This window comes from Rhinatrema bivittatum, chromosome 2 (assembly GCF_901001135.1).
Source record: "Rhinatrema bivittatum chromosome 2, aRhiBiv1.1, whole genome shotgun sequence".
Taxonomy (NCBI): Eukaryota; Metazoa; Chordata; class Amphibia; order Gymnophiona; family Rhinatrematidae; genus Rhinatrema; species Rhinatrema bivittatum.
Window position 1 is genome coordinate 159,697,373 of NC_042616.1, and position 19,221 is coordinate 159,716,593.

The window sequence follows — 19,221 nt, forward strand, 5'->3', positions numbered from 1 at the left end:
CAACCCTGGGCTGCCTACTTAATTTTGGTTTGTTTGTCCCTTGTTCGAGGACAATGAAGAGTTTTCTTTGTTGTGAGTTGTTCAAAGGGCTGGTAAGTGGAGAACCAGCCCCTAAGATGTTACATTTTTTACTGAGCTCAGTACTTCCAAGTTGGCTGGTAGTAATGAGTCATTGGCTGTTAATAATCATGGCTCAAGTATAATCATTTTGTCCAAGGTTTGGCTTTTCTAGAGATACTGGCAGGCTGATGTCATTAGTGAGTCAGTTTTCTCCGTCTTCATCTACTGGTAGGAGAGATTAACCCACCAGTGTGGATTGGCTTGCCTTCCTTAGAGGAAAGAAAATGTTCAGATAAGTAATTTCACCTTATTTTACATGTAAATGCAGCCACAAGAGAGAATGAGCAATCCATATATAATAAAATAATCCCTCTGTCATCACCCAATGAGAGTGCAAACACTAGGTTGAATTCCACATCCAAGCCTCAAATTGATAGAGAGCAAACAAGAAAGATAAGGAAAGCAAAGGTTGCTAATTCCTAATAAAAGGCTGATTATTCTCAATTTATAATTTAACAAAATTAAGAAAAGAGTCCAAATGTCCTCCCAAAAAGAAGTTTTCTTCTTTAGTCCCAGGTTAACTTCTTTGTATCAACTATATCCCAAATCTTTTGCATGCATTCAAACCCAAGTAGGAAGAGTAACTCTTTCAGTATCTGGCCAACACACATCTTAGTAATGTATCTACATCAGACGTTCTTATAATAGTTTCCTGCACTTCATTCCAGATGTTTGTTATTAGAGGGCAACTCCACCAGTAGTAATCAAAAGACCATAACATCCCACAATTTCAACAACAGAGAGGGGAATTTTGGGATCCCATTTACTCATTTTCTGAGGAGTAATATATAATTTCATTAAAATCTTTGTACTCACTAAACTCAGATGTAGCATTTGACTGTGTATTTCCAAACTACTGGCTAAAAAGATTTCAAATCTTGCAATCCCAAAATGTCTTCCCATCTCCTTGAGTTCTCGATTTATATGCTTAACATATATTTGTAAAGCTCTCTTATAGCGTGTGTTTAAGAAATTGCCTTATAATTCACATATAATGTATCTTATTCCTTCTTAGGGAAATAACAGAAACTAAAGTATTATGAAATTTATTTATTAATTAACATTCATTAATCACTTCTATTAGCCTCTCAAAGTGATGTACTAATAACATTATAAACATTGTACCAATCACAGTAAACAAATCATAGCCCAACAATCGTAATTAAACATCGCCACTACTACAATAAGCACACCAACTTATTAAAATGTCCACGCCCTCCACCCTTCCTCCAAAAAACTGTATCTGTCAGTGTAATCTGTAATTCTTGATAAAACAGTTATCTGGCATTCTTTAAGAAATTTATTCCACAAAGTGGAATATCACAAGAGCTATCACAAGAAAGCCCTTCCCCTAATAATTGGACTTCCTTCATTGTAGGGACATATAACAATTTCTCTTGTTGAGGAGTGTAATTCCCAAGACAGAGTGTAAACTCTTAAGCATGACTGTAGGTACTCAGGATTGAGTCCATTCAATGTTTTATACATCAGTCTAAAGATCTTAAATTGCACCCGATATTCGATTGGTAACCTGTGTAATTGTAACAGCAGAGGAGTACATGCTCCCTGTAACCAAGCTCTCTTAAGATCTCTGCTGCCATTTTCTGGACTAATTATAGCCTTTTAAGAGCTAACTGACGAATCCCCATTTAAACGGCATTGCAATAGTCCAGATGGGATATAAACACAGTGCATGGGTATTAGTGGTTAAATTCTTAATAGAAAGAAAAGGACTCTAAGTTGATAGATCATACGAAGATTTCAAAATATGAGTACCGAATGATGTTAGAATTCAGTCATCAGCTAAGGTTCCGCACTTCATGAGAAAAGGCCATTCTCCACCAATTGAAAATGCTCCGGCAGTTTTCCTGTCTTTATCCAAACAGATGCAGATTTGCTCAAATTTAAATTTATTGCTATCCAACTGCCAAGCCACTGCTTCTAATCCCTTATTTTTACCCTCTCTAAATCAGCCAACTGATTCTGTGTTACAGAACAAAAAAAATCTGAATGTTGTCAGCAAAGATTTGGAATCTGGCTACTGATCTCAGTACATCATACAAAGGGGGCCATAAAAATACTAAACAAATAAGGAGAAAGTATGGAACCCTGTAATCCAGTACCCACTAGAGGCTGCGCCTGTCCCAAAATCACCTTTTGAGGAATGGTTATGGAGAAATGAGATAAACCATTGAAAGAGAGCAATCCCCTCTGCTCTCATACAGGACAGCAACAACTTGTGATTGACCGTATCAAATGCCACAGTGAGGTCTATTTACCCTATGTTGTCACCACGTGACTAACAATGTCCAAGCCCTATGAAAACCTGACTGAAACATGTCCAAAACAGAAAATTCATCCATGGAATCTAATGGCTACAATACCACCTCTTTTTCTATGATGTTACTCAAGAATGACAAATTAGAGACCAGTCTAAAGTTATCCTTAAAAGTAAGGTGGGAAGGTACTGATTCTCACAAACTACAACCCCAAAGGTGAGGCAGAAGAGATTTAAACAAATATTGAAAATCCACACCAAGAGACTTGTAGAAGTGTATTTAATAAACACAGCAATCCATGTAACAAAGATTCAAAAACTGTTCATCCCTCAACACATCCGTTTTTCGCTATACAGCTGCTTCAGGCGGGACAGCCAACAATACACTCAATAGATTCAACAGATCAGAAGACCTTTCGTGGGGACCAAAGAGGCCATATGCTCAAGCAACAGACTCGCTAGTTTTGGTAGATATTTAGATTATTACAAAGCTTGGTGGTAAAACATAGGGGTGGGGAATTAGGTGTTGGATTAAATATAGAACCTTTATATGCTCATCTACCCAACAAGGTAGAGAACCCAAAAGGAAGGCAATAACAACTGACTCAAAATAAGGAGCAGGGCTGATGCAAGGTTATTAGGCGACCTAGGCTAAACTTACAGCCTGCTGCCCCCCCCGGTCACATTCTCCTTACATATAAATAAAATAGGAAAATTGGTTCTTACCTGCTAATTTTCATTCCTGTAATATCGATAAAGTGTTTAAAAAAGGTAGGACACCTGAGTAGGTTAGCACGGCCAGCTTCCTGCCTCTAAGGTTGTGGCAGCTGGGGAGGCAAAGTTGCTTTTTCCAGCATCGGTCGGCTTGCTCGTTGCTGAGGTAAGCTTCCTGCCGACAGGGTGATGGTGAGCGGATCAGTTTGCCGTGCCTTAACCAACTCAGCCTGTGCTCTGGGTGTTCTTCCAGAGGTGATGGGCCATCCGGTGGTCACAAAAAAGAGAAGGCTGTTGTCCACCCCTGTTCCTCCTGTGCGGTGGGGTTCACGCCGGGTCAAGGATCCTTTTCTTGTCAGTGTGGGAACAGCTTTTTCGCAAGAAAGAGCTAGGGCCGTTGATTCCTCAGGTTCCGGAGGAGCTCAGGGTCAAGGTTCCATAGGAGGACTCTGATCTGGAAGGGGCTGATCAAGTCCTGGATGGGCCACAGGGTCCAGCAAAAGCCTTCCCTTATGTCAGTGAAAAGCTGGTGGATTGGGTATGGGGTACTCCCGACGCCAGCTTGAGGGTAGGGAGGGAGGTGAAGCTTTATCCTTTGCCCGAGCAGATGTTGGACCTCTTTCCCTTCCTAAGGTTGATGCGGCAGTATCAGCTGTTACCAAGAAGACTACTATTCCAGTTGCGGGGTCTGCTGCATTGAAGGATGTTCAGGATTTTAAGTTGGAGGTATCCGCTTTGAAGTTACGAGCAGCCATTTGTTCCAGTTTTATGCAGCGGGCTTTTCTGCATTGGGTGCAGCAGCTCCAGGATGGCCAGTCAAATTTGGCGAGGAGGCAATTAAGACTGAGTGTTTAGAGGCAGCAGTGGCTTATGGGGTGGATGCTGTGTATGATCTATTAAGGACCTTATCTCGGATCATGGTATAGGCGGTATCAGCCAGGAGATTGCTATGGTTGTGTAATTGGTCAGTGGATGTGTCATCCAAGTCTCAGTTGGAGTCTTTGCCTTTCAAAGGTCGACTCTTGTTTGATGAGGACCTGGAGCAGTTGACGAAGAATCTAGATGAAAATAAGGTGCATAGGTTGCCTGAGAATAAGCCTAAGGGCAAGAGGTTTTCTTCAGACTCGTTTCTGCTTTCGGGATAGTAGGAGATCTCGCCCAGCAAGGGGAGCTCCAGGTCCACAGAAGTAATTCTCTGGAGCCAGTCTTGGGGTCAGTCTTTTCAAGGACACCACAAGTGGTAGTGTAGCTGGGACTAAGTCCTTGCAGTGAGGTGAGGCTGGTCCACTCCGTCATTCCTGTCGTAGGAGGTTGCTTGGCGCAGTTTTACGGGGGAGTGGGCCAAAATTACCAAGGATCAGTAGGTCCTCAGTGTAGTAAGAGACTGTTACGCATTAGAATTTTCTCAGCCCGTCCAAGATTTGTTTCTAATTTCCCCTTGCGGGCCCTTAGATTGCAACTTGTGGTTCGGGAAATGCTGGAGTGGTTGCAGAAGCTAGGGGCAATAATTCCAGTTCCCTGCAAGGAGCGAGGCATGGGAAGGTATTCCATTTACTTTGTCATTCCAAAGAAGGAAGGCACCTTTTGCCCAATTCTGGACTTGAAAAGGGTAAATGCAGGGCTCATGGTACCGCGTTTCTGGATGGAGACCCTGAGGTCAGTTGTAGCAGCAGTTTGCAAGGCGAGTTTCCTGCTTCTCTAGACTTGACAAAGGCATATCTGCACATATCCATCCATCCAGACCATTGACAGTTTCTGCAATTCATGGTTCTGGGTCAGCATTTTCAGTTTCAGGCCCTTCTCTTTGGTTTGGCTACGGCACCTCGCACCTTCACCAAAGTTGTTGTGGTGGCGGTGGCTTTGCGTCAGGAAGGAGATCTGGTGCACTTCTATCTAGATGAATGGCTTATCAGGGCAAACTCGAAGGACCTTTGTCATCAGTCGGTTCAGAAGGTGATCTGCACACTCGAGTTGCTCAGCTGGGTAGTAAACTTGGCGAAGAGTCACTCGGTTCTGTCACAGTCCCTGGAGTAGCTTGGAGCTCGGTTCGATGTTCAGAGGGGGAAGGTATTTCTCTCGGAGGAGCGTGTTCAGAAGCTACAGGAGCAAATTCATTGATTATTGGGGTTGCTGATGCCCAAGGTCTGGGATTATTTGCAGGTACTAGGCTCGATGGCTTCGATCCTGGAGTTAGTGCCTTGGGCATTTGCACATATGAAGCCCCTGCAGAGAGCTTTTTTGTCTCAATGGAATCTGCTTTTGGAGGAGTTACATCTTCCCTTGCCACTCGAGGGTGTTGGCAGAGACAGCCTATCTTGGTGGCTACTGAGTTCCAGTCTGGTTCGTGGTGTGGAGCTGGAGGTTCTGGATTGGGTGATTCTTACTACTGATGCTAGTCTGACTGGTTGGGGTGTGGTTTGTCAGCAGCAGTCGACTCAAGACTTCTGGTCTGCAACAGAGGCTTCCTGGTCTATCAATTGGTTAGAGACCAGAGCAGTGCATTTCGTGTTACTTGCCTTTCTGCCATTGGTGAGAGGTCGGTTGGTGAGGGTCCTGTTGGACAATGTGACGACAGTAGCCTACATCAATCGGCAGGGAGGAACCAAGAGTGGGGCAGTGACTCATGAGGCTCAAGAATTTATTCTTTGGGTAGAACATCACCTGGAATGGATAGTGGCATTGCACATCGCAGGTATAGAAAATGTCCAAGCGGAGTTTTTGAGTCGCAGATTTATTTCTGGGAGAGTGGGAGCTGTCAGATGGCAATGCAGTTCATCCACGAGAGGTGGGGCTGTCCCCACATGGATCTAATGGTGATTCGTCAGAATGCCAAGGCAGCTCAGTTTTTCAGTCGAAGGAGGGAGCAAGGGGCCAAGGGCGTCTATGCTCTAATGGTGGCCTCGGGAAGTTCTGCTTTACATGTTTCCTCTTTGGCCTCTAGTGGGCAAGGTGTTGCATCTGATATAGAGACACCTGAGCGAAGTAATTTTGGTGGCTCCGAGGTGGCCAAGTCGGCCATGGTTCATGGATCTAGTCAACTTGATCGTGGATGGTCTGCTACCATGCGGTCATATAACAGGCATTCTTTGTCAGGGCCCCATATTTTCAGTCCAGGCTGCTCACTTTTTGTCTAGCAACATGGCTTTTGAGAGGCGGCGATTGAGACACAAGGGGTACCCCAAAGCAGTTATTGCTATGCTGTTGCAAGCTAGGAGAAGGTCTGGAAGGTTTTTGAGTCCTTGTTTGTTGTTAGAGTGCAATCTCTAAAATCTATGGTGTCTCATATCTTGTCTTTTCTTCAAAAGGGTCTGGTCAAGAGTTTGACTTAGGGTCCAGGTGGCTGCTCTTGGCTGTCTTCAGGAGAAAGTAGAGGGTTCCTCTCTTTTCGCTCATCCAGATGTGGTTTGGTTTCTCTGGGGGGGCAAAGAATTTGCGTCCACTAGTAAGGAAATGTTGTCCATTCTGGAATCGTAATCTCGTCCTCAGGGGTTTGTGTGAGGCGCCTTTCAAACTACTCTCTTAAGGTCATTTTTTTGGTGGTCATGTTCCGCTAGGAGGATTTCTGAGTTACAGGCTTTGTCTTGAGGTGATCCATTCTTTCAAATTTTGGACTCAGGAGTGTCATTGCAGACAGTCCCTTCTTTTTTTTTTACTGAAGGTGGTACAGGCGTTTCATGTGAATCAGACTATGGAACTTCCAGCTTTTCCTGTGATGGATTCCTTCGCATCTCATGTGAGGGAGCTTAAGCTGTTGGACATTCGGAGATCGTTGAAATATCTCAAGGTAACAAATGACTTTAGGAGATTGGATCACCTCTTTGCTTTGTGGCGTGGTTCAAATAGAGGTTCCCAGGCTTCTAAGGCTACTATTGCATGGTGGCTCAAGGAGGCAATTGAGTCAATGTACAAAGTTAAGTCATCCGGTTCCTGAAGGTTTGCGGGCCCATTCTACGCGCTCTCAGGTGGCCTCGTGGGCGGAGGCTCAGCTGACTTCATCGCAGGAAATTTGCAGAGCGGCGAATTGGAAGTTGCTTACTTTCACAAGACTCTATTGTCTGGATGTGGGAGATCCGAAGTCCCGGTCTTTTAGCGAGAGTGTTTTATGAGCTGGACTCTCCAGGTCCCACCCTAAGTAGGGAGCTTTGGTACATTCCAGGAGTCTGGACTGATCTGGGTTCGTACAGGGAAAGGAAAATTGATTCTTACCTGCTAATTTTCATTCATGTAGTACCACAGATCAGTCCAGAACCCGCCCAGTCTGTTGAGATGGAGAGTAGTCTGCTCATTCTAGTTTCTTGGTATGGAATACAGACTTGTTTAAAAAAAAAATGGTTTGAAAGTTTGTTTGTTTGCTGTTTTTAAGCGTGGGTGCAGATCAATACTGAGGAACTGCAGGTGGCACACGTGGCTATGTAGCAGTGTCAGTTAAACTTTCTCTGTCTGGCAGCGATGCAAAACCCAGGAGTCTGGACTGATCTGTGGTACTACAGAAATGAAAATTAACAGGTGAGAACCAATTTTCCTTTACTTTGCTCAGCTGAGATCTTTTTAATGCCTGTTACAAAAGGGCCTAGGCCAGTTATTCAGGATGAATGCTAGAAGTTTTTCCCCTCCTTTTCTTCAATGGGGAGCTCTTTGAGGGGATGCTTATGATCTTAAAAAGGGGAATACATTTTACCAGTTGGACCTGATAATGTGGTTGCTCCCTAGTTTTCAGCCTCATTTTGTCTTATATATGTGTCTACAAACATTTAAATATATAGTATGGTTGTTTTATTGAATGATTCTGTTTGTTATATTCATCTGTTCCAAACAGTATTGCTCCAGTCTATTAAAAAAATAGAAAAACGTTTAGTTGACTCCAGGAAACGAAGGTGGGGGTTTTTTTTTTTTTTTTGTTTTTGTTTTTTTGTTAAATCAAAAAACTTTCTAGTGAATTTAGTGCTTGTGAAAGATGCCAGGTCGACAGCACTGGCGAACCCTCCCCCACTCCTTCGTTTATCCATAGAACAGGTGAAGGTTGGGCATTTCCACTCCCTTCGGTTCCCTGCCAGCATACTTCAGCCCTGCTCTGGGAGGAAACTCCTCTGAAGGAGAGAGGATAATTCATGCACTCGGTGCAATCTTTGGCTTCTTTGCTGAGACTTCCAAAAGAGGGATACCAAACTGGAATGTGGTTACAATTTGGGTCAATTAGGAAATAGACAGTTACTAACAATTCATTTCACAAAGGCTACCAGTTGACTTCAGGTGGTGTTGACTGTTGCTGCTGACCTGAGCTAGGGTTGAACCAGTGACCTAAAAGTGGAACACACTGTCACTCTGTGCTAATTCCTTTGAACCCTGAAGTCCTCCAGTAATAGCAATATCAGGAAGAGCCATTATGGAAGAAATAGGCCAATTGTGAAGGGTTTCATGTGACAGCGGGGATGAGAAAAAACACAGCATTGTTGCCAAATACCTTTCCCTTTTCATAATAATTAGGAAATAGCCTTTGAAGTTGGGAGTTACAGGTAAGAGAAGTGAATAAATTTACTTTTTTTTTTCTTTTCCCTCTACAGCCTCACGAACGAAAGGAACTCATGTTAAAAGCCTTTGCAAAGCACAACAAACTGATGGCTGACAACCAGAATGGAAAAGGTTCCTTTCACGTCATTTTCAATTGTTAGCTTTTACTGGAAAGATTTTGTTTGATTTACTGGTTTGTGTTAATTTTGTCTTTTATGTGTGCTTCTTGTGTAGGTTTTGATCGTCACCTTTTGGGACTTCAACTTCTGGCAAAAGAGCAAGGCCTTCCTACACCTGATCTTTATACAGACCCTGCTTTCACAAAAAGGTAATGCTGGAGCTCTTTTTCAGTTTTATGTCCAGTTTAAATCATTGTGTCCTAGTGAATCAAACACGTACAACAATGGTAGTCTATTTCCTCAGTTTTTAACTGCTCTAAAAATGTATGATTTTTGTCCTTCACAGTGGAGGAGGTGGAAATTTTGTACTTTCAACCAGCCTTGTAGGTTACACGTCCGTTCATGGGGCTGTGGTCCCTATGGTACATAACGGTTATGGTTTTTTCTATCGAATCAGGAAAGACAGGTAAGAATTACTCTTATTGAGTCTGAGCTTAAGTAGTTTTGTCTGTCTTGACACTACATTTTTGTTGCTCATCGCACTTATATTTTCTCTAATGCTTAATGGAAAGTTCCCTGGTGACGGTCTCTTTTGAGTAGTAATTTAACTGGCCCTCTACTTAGGGTAGCAAAATTGTAAAGATTGCAAAATGGTACAGTGAATCAGAGCCGCAGCACCCCATTCCAGTACGTACCCAGATCAGTCCAGACTCCTAGGTTTTGCATCCCTGCCAGCAGATGAAAACAGAGAAAGTTTTCACCGACGCTGTACATAACCTAGCGTGCCACCTGCGGTCCCTCGGTATTTCTCTGTCTCCTGCAGTCTGGAGTGAAAAAAAATAGAAAGAAAGAAAAGAGGATAGAATATTGGAAGGGTCCTCCCTGAAGGTTGTCAGGTTCTGGTGGGGCCATCCTTCCTGGTCGAGGTGGCCAGGCAAGGGGGTTGGTGACCCTTGATTGTAGCTCGTGCCCGAAAATTCTAGGGGGTTTAGGACAGCTGGTGGGCCAGTTCCCTCCTTCTCCTGCTTCGCCCTATGGATCCAGCAGCTGGCTCTGCTACCGTTCAGGAAAGTATTCTTTTTCTTTCTTCCTTGTCAGGAGCCGTGGTGGGGCTGCTGAGATGCTAGCAGGTGTCCCTAAGCCATGTCTGACCTTCCAGAGAGTGGGGGAGAGGGGAGGGGAGCAGCATAGTAACATAGTAATGGCGGCAGAAAAGACTAACCAGTCCATCCAGTTTGCTCGGCAAATTTCTTATGGTAGTAACTGCCACTCTGTTCAGGTTTCCCCCCATATTTCTGTCAAGGGTAATAAGTGCCACACCGTGCAGGCTACCCCCAAACCTTATGTATGGGTATAATAAGTGTATTGTATCTTATTTTGTATTTCTTTGTATTTTTTTTTTTAATATTGTACATCGCTTAGGGAGATTTTATCAATGAAGCGATTTAATAAATACATTTTAAATAAATGTTAAGGATAGTAACATTAACAATCAAAACCAAGCAAAATTACTGCTAGCAACATTTTTACAGGGCGAGCAGCCTTCTTGATAATTCAGACAATGCTGCTGTTTTGAATGTGCTTTGCTTTTGGACTTGGCTGTAGAAGCAGTCCTGTGCTTTTTCCCTGATGTCTGCATATCAGTACCCCTACTGTAAAAGTCAGGGCCCCGGTGTTGGCTGTCATCTGAATCCAATTCCCCCCCCCCCCCCCCCCCCCCCACCCAAATAAATCTATGGCTGCTTTGCCAGTACTCCCTTGTCTGTGTCTTGTTCACCTCATCACAACAAGATCTGACCGAAGGGGAGGATCAGCTAAATTTGTAATGTGGTCAGAACCAAACCAGAATATAGTACTGTGACTTGTGTGACCTGTATTGCAGGGGATTTTGAATTGCAGATCTGCTGTTTTGAAACCTATTGGTAGTGATAGCTGATCAGGGTAGTCAGAACCCACCCTGCCTGCTAAAATATTTAGGATCTGGAATATGTATTTATCTTATTTGGATTTTTTTTGTTTACAATTTTGTAATGGAGAAACTTGGATTGATGCTTTGACAAGCTTTTACTACCTATCGACTATTAGATGACTTTTTAAATTTAACTTTTGCCTGGCAACTCCCTACAACTTGTTCTTCTATCCAGACTTACATTGAGTCAGCAGTTTAAGAAAGCCAGGGCAAACAAGTCTGCCTTAAGCAACCGCGTATCTGCGGACAGCCAGGAGGACTGGGCTAAGCTATCATCGTAACATCGTAAATGATGGCAGAGAAAGACCATCCAGTCCTTCCAGTCTGCCCATTGATTGTCAGCAATAGAGCGTGACCATCTGCAAGATTCCTCCTTATCCAGGACAGTTGTCTTGTCTCCCTTCTTTGTATTCCTCCATCTTGGGTAGAAAAGTATGCAAGATCTCTGCTTATTTCCCTAAGGCACCCCCACCTTTCCCATGCCTAAACATAGGGCTCTGTAACATCTGGCCTCTTAGGTCTCCCGCATACCCTGCCAGACAGATCTGGCTATGTGAGCACCTGCATTTCTGTGAGGACTTCTAGTTAACTACATAGCTTGTAACCTGCCAGACAGACTCGGCAGCTAGTTTGATTCGAACATCACAGTTTGATCTAAATGACTGCGATTACTAGGGAGCCTCCCAGGTTCCTTGTGTAGCCTGCCAGACAGACCTGGCTACATAAGTGCCTGCGTTTTCTTGCATGACTTCAAGGTAAGTCCTAGAACATGCAGCCTGCCAGATAGATCCAGCTGCTAGTAGATTCTAACATTTAGTTTATCTATTTATTTATTAAAATGTGTTTTTCCATGGATCACAAAATCAGGAGCATAAATATATAAAACAGGACAAAAACATTAAACCTAAGTAAACAATACAAGCTTATTTGCCATCACAACCTGTTCGACATCCTGGCCACGTGGATGCCTTTGTTACCACTAGGCCTACTAATCTTACATATTAAGCTCTTTGCTTTCTGCTCTCTCTCCACTTTTAGCAACTAAGGAGCCATTGTGCCCTTATTTGGGGAGATTCAAGATAGCTGAGTACTAACTAGATAATTGTCATGTGTTACTGTCTGTGGTCCTCATGTGGGTGAAAATAAACCCATACTGCTACAAAGGTGATCTCACCTGGAAGCAGTCTTTTCACAGAGTTAGCCAGAGTCTGCCTGATGCAGACAGTAGAGCATCACAATGATAACAGGAGCAACTGTTTCTGTCTTTCTTGAAATACAGAATAAGAACATAAGAACATGCCATGCTGGGTCAGACCAAGGGTCCATCAAGCCCAGCATCCTGTTTCCAACAGAGGCCAAAACCAGGCCACAAGAACCTGGCAATTACCCAAACACTAAGAAGAACCCATGCTACTGATGCAATTAATAGCAGTGGCTATTCCCTAAGTATAATTGATTAATAGCCAATTGATTAATAGCCAATACAAACATAAGATTGCCCATGCTGGGTCAGACCAAAGGTTCATTGAGCCTAGTATCCAGTTTCCACCTAGAACCAATCCAGGCCACAGGTACCTGGCAGGATCCTAAATAAATTCCATACTGCTTGTCCCAGGGATAAGCAGTAGATTTCTGCAACTTCATCTTAGTAATAGTTTATGGACTTTTCTTCCAGAAACTTGTCCAAACCTTTTTTTAAATGCAGCTACACTAACATCTTTTACCACATCCTCAGGCAAAGAATTCCAAAGTTTAATTATGTGTTTAATAAAAAAATATTTTCTCCTATTCATATTAAATGTTTTACCTAGTAACTTCATTGAATATCACCTAGTCTTTGTACTTTTTGAAAGAGTAAACAACAGATTCGTTTACTTGTTCCATTCCACTCATTATTTTATAGACCCCTATCTTATCTTCCCTCCGCCCTCTCTTCTCTAAGCTGAAGAGCCCTAACATCTTTAGCCTTTCTTCATAAACATCATTAAAATGATTACAGCATCAGCAGTATCCTGGGAGATAACATGAAATCTTTCTAAGTAAAGTCAAACATGATTCAGGAAGCAATTAGAGCAGCAAAATTAGGGAAATGTATTCAAACAGAGATTCTTTTAGATCAGAGCTTTCCAAAGTGTGTGTCGCGACACTTTAGTGTGTCGCCTGCAGTTTGCCGGTGTGTCGCGCAAGCCCGGTGCATGTGACACACCGGCAAGTGGGAGCCAATGCAGCCGCCGGTGGAGCTCATCCCACTGGCGGCTGAGCAGTGAAATATCGCTGTGCTGTGTGCCGGAGACACATAGCAGGAAGATCGGCATGGCCATGGTGGAGCTCACCTCACCATGGCCCGAAGAAGAAAAAGGGATGGGCCCAAGAAACAAAGAGGAAGGCGGTCTAGAAAAGCCGTGAGGAACACAAAAGAAAGTAGCCGGAAGTCCTTCGAAAATTCTTTATTGAATGCCCGACTCTAGGCCTGAGTTTCACCCAACAAAGGCTGCTTCAGAGGCTGAACAGACTATGAAATGTCTTATTCATGAGTCAATTAACTCGATTGGATAACATCACAGGCTTCCTTAGTTGTCTTCAATGGACTTGAACGTTTATTGTATTCATTGATGCAAGCAAATGTCATGCATCTATCCATCAATCGGAAAATCCTCGATTGTGGTCAAGAGCAGTTTACAAATTCAATTTGCGTATGAAATCTCACAAAATTGAACCGAAACGTGCAGGTGCTCCTCCTCCTTCCTGCCCACGCGGCCCCGTAAGAAAAATGTTGCCGGAGCCGCATGGGCAGAAAGGGGGAGGAGCGTCAGCTGCGTGCAGAAGAGGAGCAGCAGCGTTGTTGCAGCGGGCGAGAAGAGGAGGCGGCCCGTTAGCAGGGCCCCCACCCGGAACGATCCAAAAAGATCAGGGCCGCTGCAGAGCCCATCCTGCAGCGACCCGTGAAGAGGAGGCCCAGAAGTAAGAGAGAGGCTGAGGGCCCGTAGAGTGCGTGTATGAGATGAGTTGAGCGATTGTGTGCGTGTATGAGGTGAGTTGAGAGATTGTGTGTGGGAGTGAGGACCTGAATGTTTGCAGAGACAGCATGTGAGAGAGCCTGTGTGAGAGAGAGAGAGCATGTGCCAGTGAGAGCCTGTGTATGAATGATTGTATGAGAGAGAGCCTGTGTGTGTGAGAGAGAGAGAGCATGTGACAGTGAGAGCCTGTGCTTGAGCAAGACAGCATGTGGGTGTGAGAGAGAGCCTGGGTGTGTGAGTCAGACAGCATGTGCAAGAGAGAGACTGTATGAATGATTGTATGAGAGAGAGCCTGTGAGAGTGAGAGCCCTGTTGTGGTGTGAGAGAGAGAAAGCATGTGAGAATGAGAACCTGACTGAATGTTTGAGGGAAGAAGATAGATGGAGAGAAAAGAAATAGAAAAAAAGACAATATGAAAGGAATTGGCAAAAAAATAAGAAAGGGGAGGTGGAACAAGCCTGTGACCAACCGATTAGAAAACTAAGATCAGACAGCAAAGGTAAAAAAAAAAAGAAATAAATTACTTTTTACTGATTGGCACATGTAATCTTTGGTAATGTGCAAGAGTAGCACTTTCTCTATGCTGATTTCACAATGTACGAGATCAACATGGAGGAAGTGGAAACCCACGGGGCCTGCACAGAGGAGGCAGCAGAATGGGCTTCATTGCCAATAGCAGCAATCAGCGCCTCCCCAATAGCCATGCGGCATCAGTAACGGTGGCAGCAGAGGAATGAGAGAGGCTCCGAGGTTGCTGGCAAAAGAAAGAGAGGGGGTTTGCCTTTAGTGTGCATATGTATGAATGGGACTCTGCCCGGGGGTGTATGTGTGTGAATGCATGGGTGCCTGCCTGGGGGTCTGTGTGTGTGAGAATGAATGGGTGTCTTCCTGGGGTTTGTATGTGTGAGAATAGGTGCCGGCCTGTGTGTGGTGTATGTGTGTGTGAGAATGAATTGGTGCCCGCCTGGGGGTCTGTGTGTGTGAGAATGAATGTGTGCATGCCTGGGGGATGGTGAGGGAGTGGTGTGAAAATGAATGGAAGCCTGCCTGGGGGTCAGTTTCAGTGTGTGAGAATGACTGGGAGCTTGCCTAGGTGTGTGTGTTTGTGTGAGAATGTTTGGGAACTTGCCTGGGTGTGTGTGTTTGTGTGTATGTGAGGGAGCCAGAGAGAGTGAGAGCATGAGTGTGTATGAGAAAATCCAGGGGAGTAAGAGTTTGTGTGGAGGGGGAGAGAGTGTCTTAGAGCTTGAGAGTGTGTCAGTGTCTGTGAGAGCGAGAGGTTATGGTGGGTATAAGAGCATGAATGTGTATGTATGTGACAGTGTATATGTGAGAGAGAATGGAAATGTGAGTATGTGTGAGAGAGAGAGGATAACCTCCTAATCCTTGACAATATCAGGGTGACTGGAAATCAAGAGCTGCCACGTATGGACAGCAGGGGCTTTTTAAAATCCTTATTAGTTTTAATTATTGGGTGTTATTTGATATATGTGCTATTTTGAAATATTTTATTGGTGTTTGGGAAATTGTAAAAAATGTATATGATTTTAATGAATAGAAATTCTATTTATCAGTAGTTTTAAAATATTCTTTTATTAGTATGGTTTTACTATTATAACTGATGCTTTATGTTTCTTGATTTTATTTGTTTTATGAGGAATGGTGGTTCTGTTTTTCCATTATTAATACACAGAGTCTGGCTTCTTGGGGTTTCCATTTCAGTTTTTGTCTAATTTGTGCTCCTTTATTTTGTATTCTGTATTTGGTGAGGGTCTGTCTCTGCTCTGTGTGTGTGACCATTATGAGAGATTCTGCTAGCATAGCGATCTATAGCAATCTGGTTTGTTTTGTTTCCTCAGTAGGTGGTGTATTGGTATTCTAGGACCCAGTGTAATATTTACCCTTGCTTTTTCACAGGTAGGGTTATTGTTGTTTGAGTCCTTGGTGTTATTACTGTTATGTTACAATGGGATTGCAGTATAGATTTTGAGTGTCTTTTTTTTTTTGCGAGGTTTTATTTTCGTTCACAATGTGCCTGGCAGTGGAAGGTGTTTGTGCTGCTGTTACTGTGAGGTGACACCAGCATTTGAAAATATCTTTTAGTATGATGAGCTGTAAGGGAAACATCCAAGCTCCATTGTATGGGGGAATTTCAGTGGATGCACAGTTACAGAACTGGAGGTGCAGGATTTATATTGACATTCTGTCCCTTCCTATAAATTCCAGACTTCACTCTCATAGCCATATAGAATTAGTTGAATGAGGCTATCAAATAATTTTATAGTGTGAAACTGGCCAGCTTTTTAAAATTACGCAGAAGACCCTTTGGACTTTCTTATTAACACCAAATATTCAAAATCTGTGTTCATCCCATCAAGCTCATATATCTCATTAAAGAGGTAAATTGAATAACACAATAACTTTGTTTTATTATTGTTACTCATAAATTATAAAATAACATTAATCTTGGAATATTATATATTTTTAATATAAATGAAAGGTTTTCACAAGATAGGTTGTGTTGTGAAACATTTTATTATGTATATAGTTAAGGAAACATACATAAATTGTCGAAATACATTTTGTTCATTTAACCTTTAACCTCTGGTTTGCTAGTAGACTGAATTACTGTGTCCTGAAATTATGTTTGTCTAAAAAGTGTGTCACCAACATGAAAAGTTTGGAAAGCTCTGTTTTAGATATTAGCCAAGGCATGTAAAATATATTTTTTAAAATGGTTTAGAATTGTGTGATTAGTGGCATGTTTTAAGAACTGAAAGAAAATGTCCCATTGAGCATGGTTTTAGCACCTTTTAGAATATGAACTTGATATATGGTGTATGTATATAGAGGCAGATACTCATAGCTAAAATCAAACAAGCACCAAAGAAAAGCAAACTGCATGGAAACTACAGCAAAAGCAAAAACTTGAAGGCTTCAGTAGTGATACACCAAGCAGTATGTTTTTATTAAATAATTTTGTCTCTTCATGTTGGGCAGTCTTGTTTTCTGGTGTTCATGGGATATGTGTGGTCTCTGTATATTATGCAGTAATTCCACCTTGTGATATTAAGGTTATTTGGATTAAATAACTTAGATTTATTAGTACCTTGCTCAAGCAAATGGGACGCATAGTAGTTCATCCACCACTGGCTGTCCATAGCACTGATTTCCAGAATAATTTTGCCTGAAGCATATTGTCAAATAAACTTCTTACTAATCATAAATTAGTCTCATAAATAGAAATCTTGCTGAAAAATTTGGATAAGAAAATGCCTTTATTTTTCCCAATGCACTAGTTTCAACTAAGAGGAAAATCCACCTAGTGGAAGAGACAATATGTCGGTCCTTGTTGTTCTGCCACACCAGTCCAGACAGATGGGTTATGCTCACCAACCAGCAGATGGAGAGACTAAAAGGCTTGCTGATGTCACTCCTTATAGGCTCCCATGCTGCCCTCAGCCTGCCAGTATTCTCTGTCGCCAGCAGATTGTAGGCGAGCATCCTGTGTTGTGATTTGAGATCTGGTTAGGCCAAGTGAAGAGGATTCAATTTTGGAAGGGGACAGCTCTTGAGGTAAAAGCTTTGGGTTTCCTCCTCAGCTGCGCACAACCTTAGATCAGGGGGCTTCCAGGTTTTGGGGTTTTTTTCTAGATTTATAGGCTTCAGACTCTATTCAGTGTTAGCCCCCCCCCCCCCCCCCCACCCCCACCCTCCTCAGCTCTGCTCTTTTTTTTTTTTTTTTTGGGTGGGTAAAAAAGTCAGTGAGTGAAGCGAGACAGTCTGTCCTCTGTTGGATCAGTTGGTGGATTCGGCAGTTGGGGCAGGAAGGGAAAGCGATGGTGGCTCCTTTTGAGCACGGGGAAGAAAACAGTGCTCTGCATCACGTGTGGTACATGCTGACAGGAATGAGGAGGAGCTTTATGCAGGGTGCGTGGGGAGGACAAGTTGAATGGGCAGCGAGCAGGAATTGCTGTCGAGGAGGGGGGGGAGGACTGCATTGGCAGGGTTGGTGGCCCAGCCTGTTCCCATCAGCGGGCTGACTGCTGTGGCGAACTGTGGCCATTTTGGAGCGACAGCAGATCTGCAATTCAGATCCTGGGTTGCCTCCTTTGTTTTCTGTGCTTAGAAAAACAGCATCTGTTTTCTCAGGGGCTGCACTGGCTGTACCTCTTAATTTCCCTCTTCTGCTGCAACTGCAAAAACAGTGCCTTCCTCTGCCTGGGCTTCTATCTGTGAAGTTCCTGAAGTGTTAACGCCAAGCTTTCTGCAGAGCAGAGGCTCCAGGGCCCCTCTGCTATGGTTCTCCTCCCTCCAGCCCCCAGAATTTGAGTTCTGGGAGAAATAGAGTATGGGGAGAGGAGGAGGAAGAGTTGAATGAGAGAGAATCTTCCAAGTCAGAGGAGTCCCTGATGGATTTTCAGGTCCTAAGAGAAAGAGGCGGTGAAGGAGAGTTACAGGAAGGGGAAAACCCCCCTGCGGAGGAAGATGGGTCCATCTGTTTCACAGGGAAGAGCTCTTTGTTAATTTCTAATTTTTTAAAGATGTTAACATTACAGAACACAAAGGAATGAAGGGTCCTAGTTCCACAGAAGACCCAATTATAAGTTAATGTAGGCCTAATAAGTCTTTTCCTTTATGTAGATCAGTAAAGGTCGCTTGATCGCTTGATCGCTTGGAATGTACTGTCCTGAAATAAATTTTAAGGGGAAAGGGACGGTCTATGGCTAAGCTATAGCCCCTGGTTTTCCAGGAAAGGGAGAAACCAAGATTTCCAAAAGTGTACGCGTTGGTGTGTGCAGTCATAAATAGAACTTCTAGCCCTGTGGAGGGAGCTGCTGCTGCCCTGAAGGATGCACAGGCCTTTGAGACTTCTAACATGGCTTTACAGATTGTAGCCTGTAGCTGTTTAATAGCAAGGGCAGGCTTACGCTTACCTCAGCATATACCGGAAAGTGCCTTAGAAGGCACGGGTTCAGTTCTGGAGGAAACCTTTCAGATGGAACCAGGAGTAGTCTTTTTGGTGGTGCCTCTTTTGATTTGGTACACATTTCCACTGGGAGCATGGCCTCTATTGTGGCTATAGAACTGGTTAATATTCAGTTTCTAAGATTAATTTGACCAAGCTTCTGTTTAAAGGGTCCTTACTCTTTGATAAGGAGCTCAGGAAGATGGTGAAAGCCTGGGGGGGATTTAAGGTGTTCAGGCTTCCAGAAGGTAAGCAGAGAGAGTTGTCCCATCAGGTACCTTCCTGGAATAGTTTTCGTGAAACCAAAAGGAATAAGTCAGTTCGCTCTTCAGCTGGGCAGAGATATAGGCTTTTTAGTAGATAGTCCTTTCGGAACTTGAGGAGACGAAATAAGGAGAGGAGGTTCAGTGTCTGCAGGAACCTCCAATAACTCCCAATGAAGGTTTAAGGGCCCAATCTCTATTGATTATCAGACTTTAAACCAGAAAGGGGTCCACAGCACTTCAGATCAGAGGATCTTGAGCATA

General features: G+C 43.4%; 1 protein-coding gene across 1 annotated transcript in view; it reads left to right on the plus strand.

Annotated features, from left to right (window-relative positions):
* The window catches only part of CROT (carnitine O-octanoyltransferase), a 97,153-nt gene that overhangs the window by 65,520 nt on the left and 12,412 nt on the right, over nt 1-19,221 (plus strand). The window contains exons 14-16 of the mRNA XM_029588808.1: nt 8,674-8,752; nt 8,855-8,948; nt 9,086-9,205. Of these exons, the coding sequence (XP_029444668.1) occupies nt 8,674-8,752; nt 8,855-8,948; nt 9,086-9,205 (293 nt within the window). The remainder of the gene's footprint in view (nt 1-8,673; nt 8,753-8,854; nt 8,949-9,085; nt 9,206-19,221) is intronic.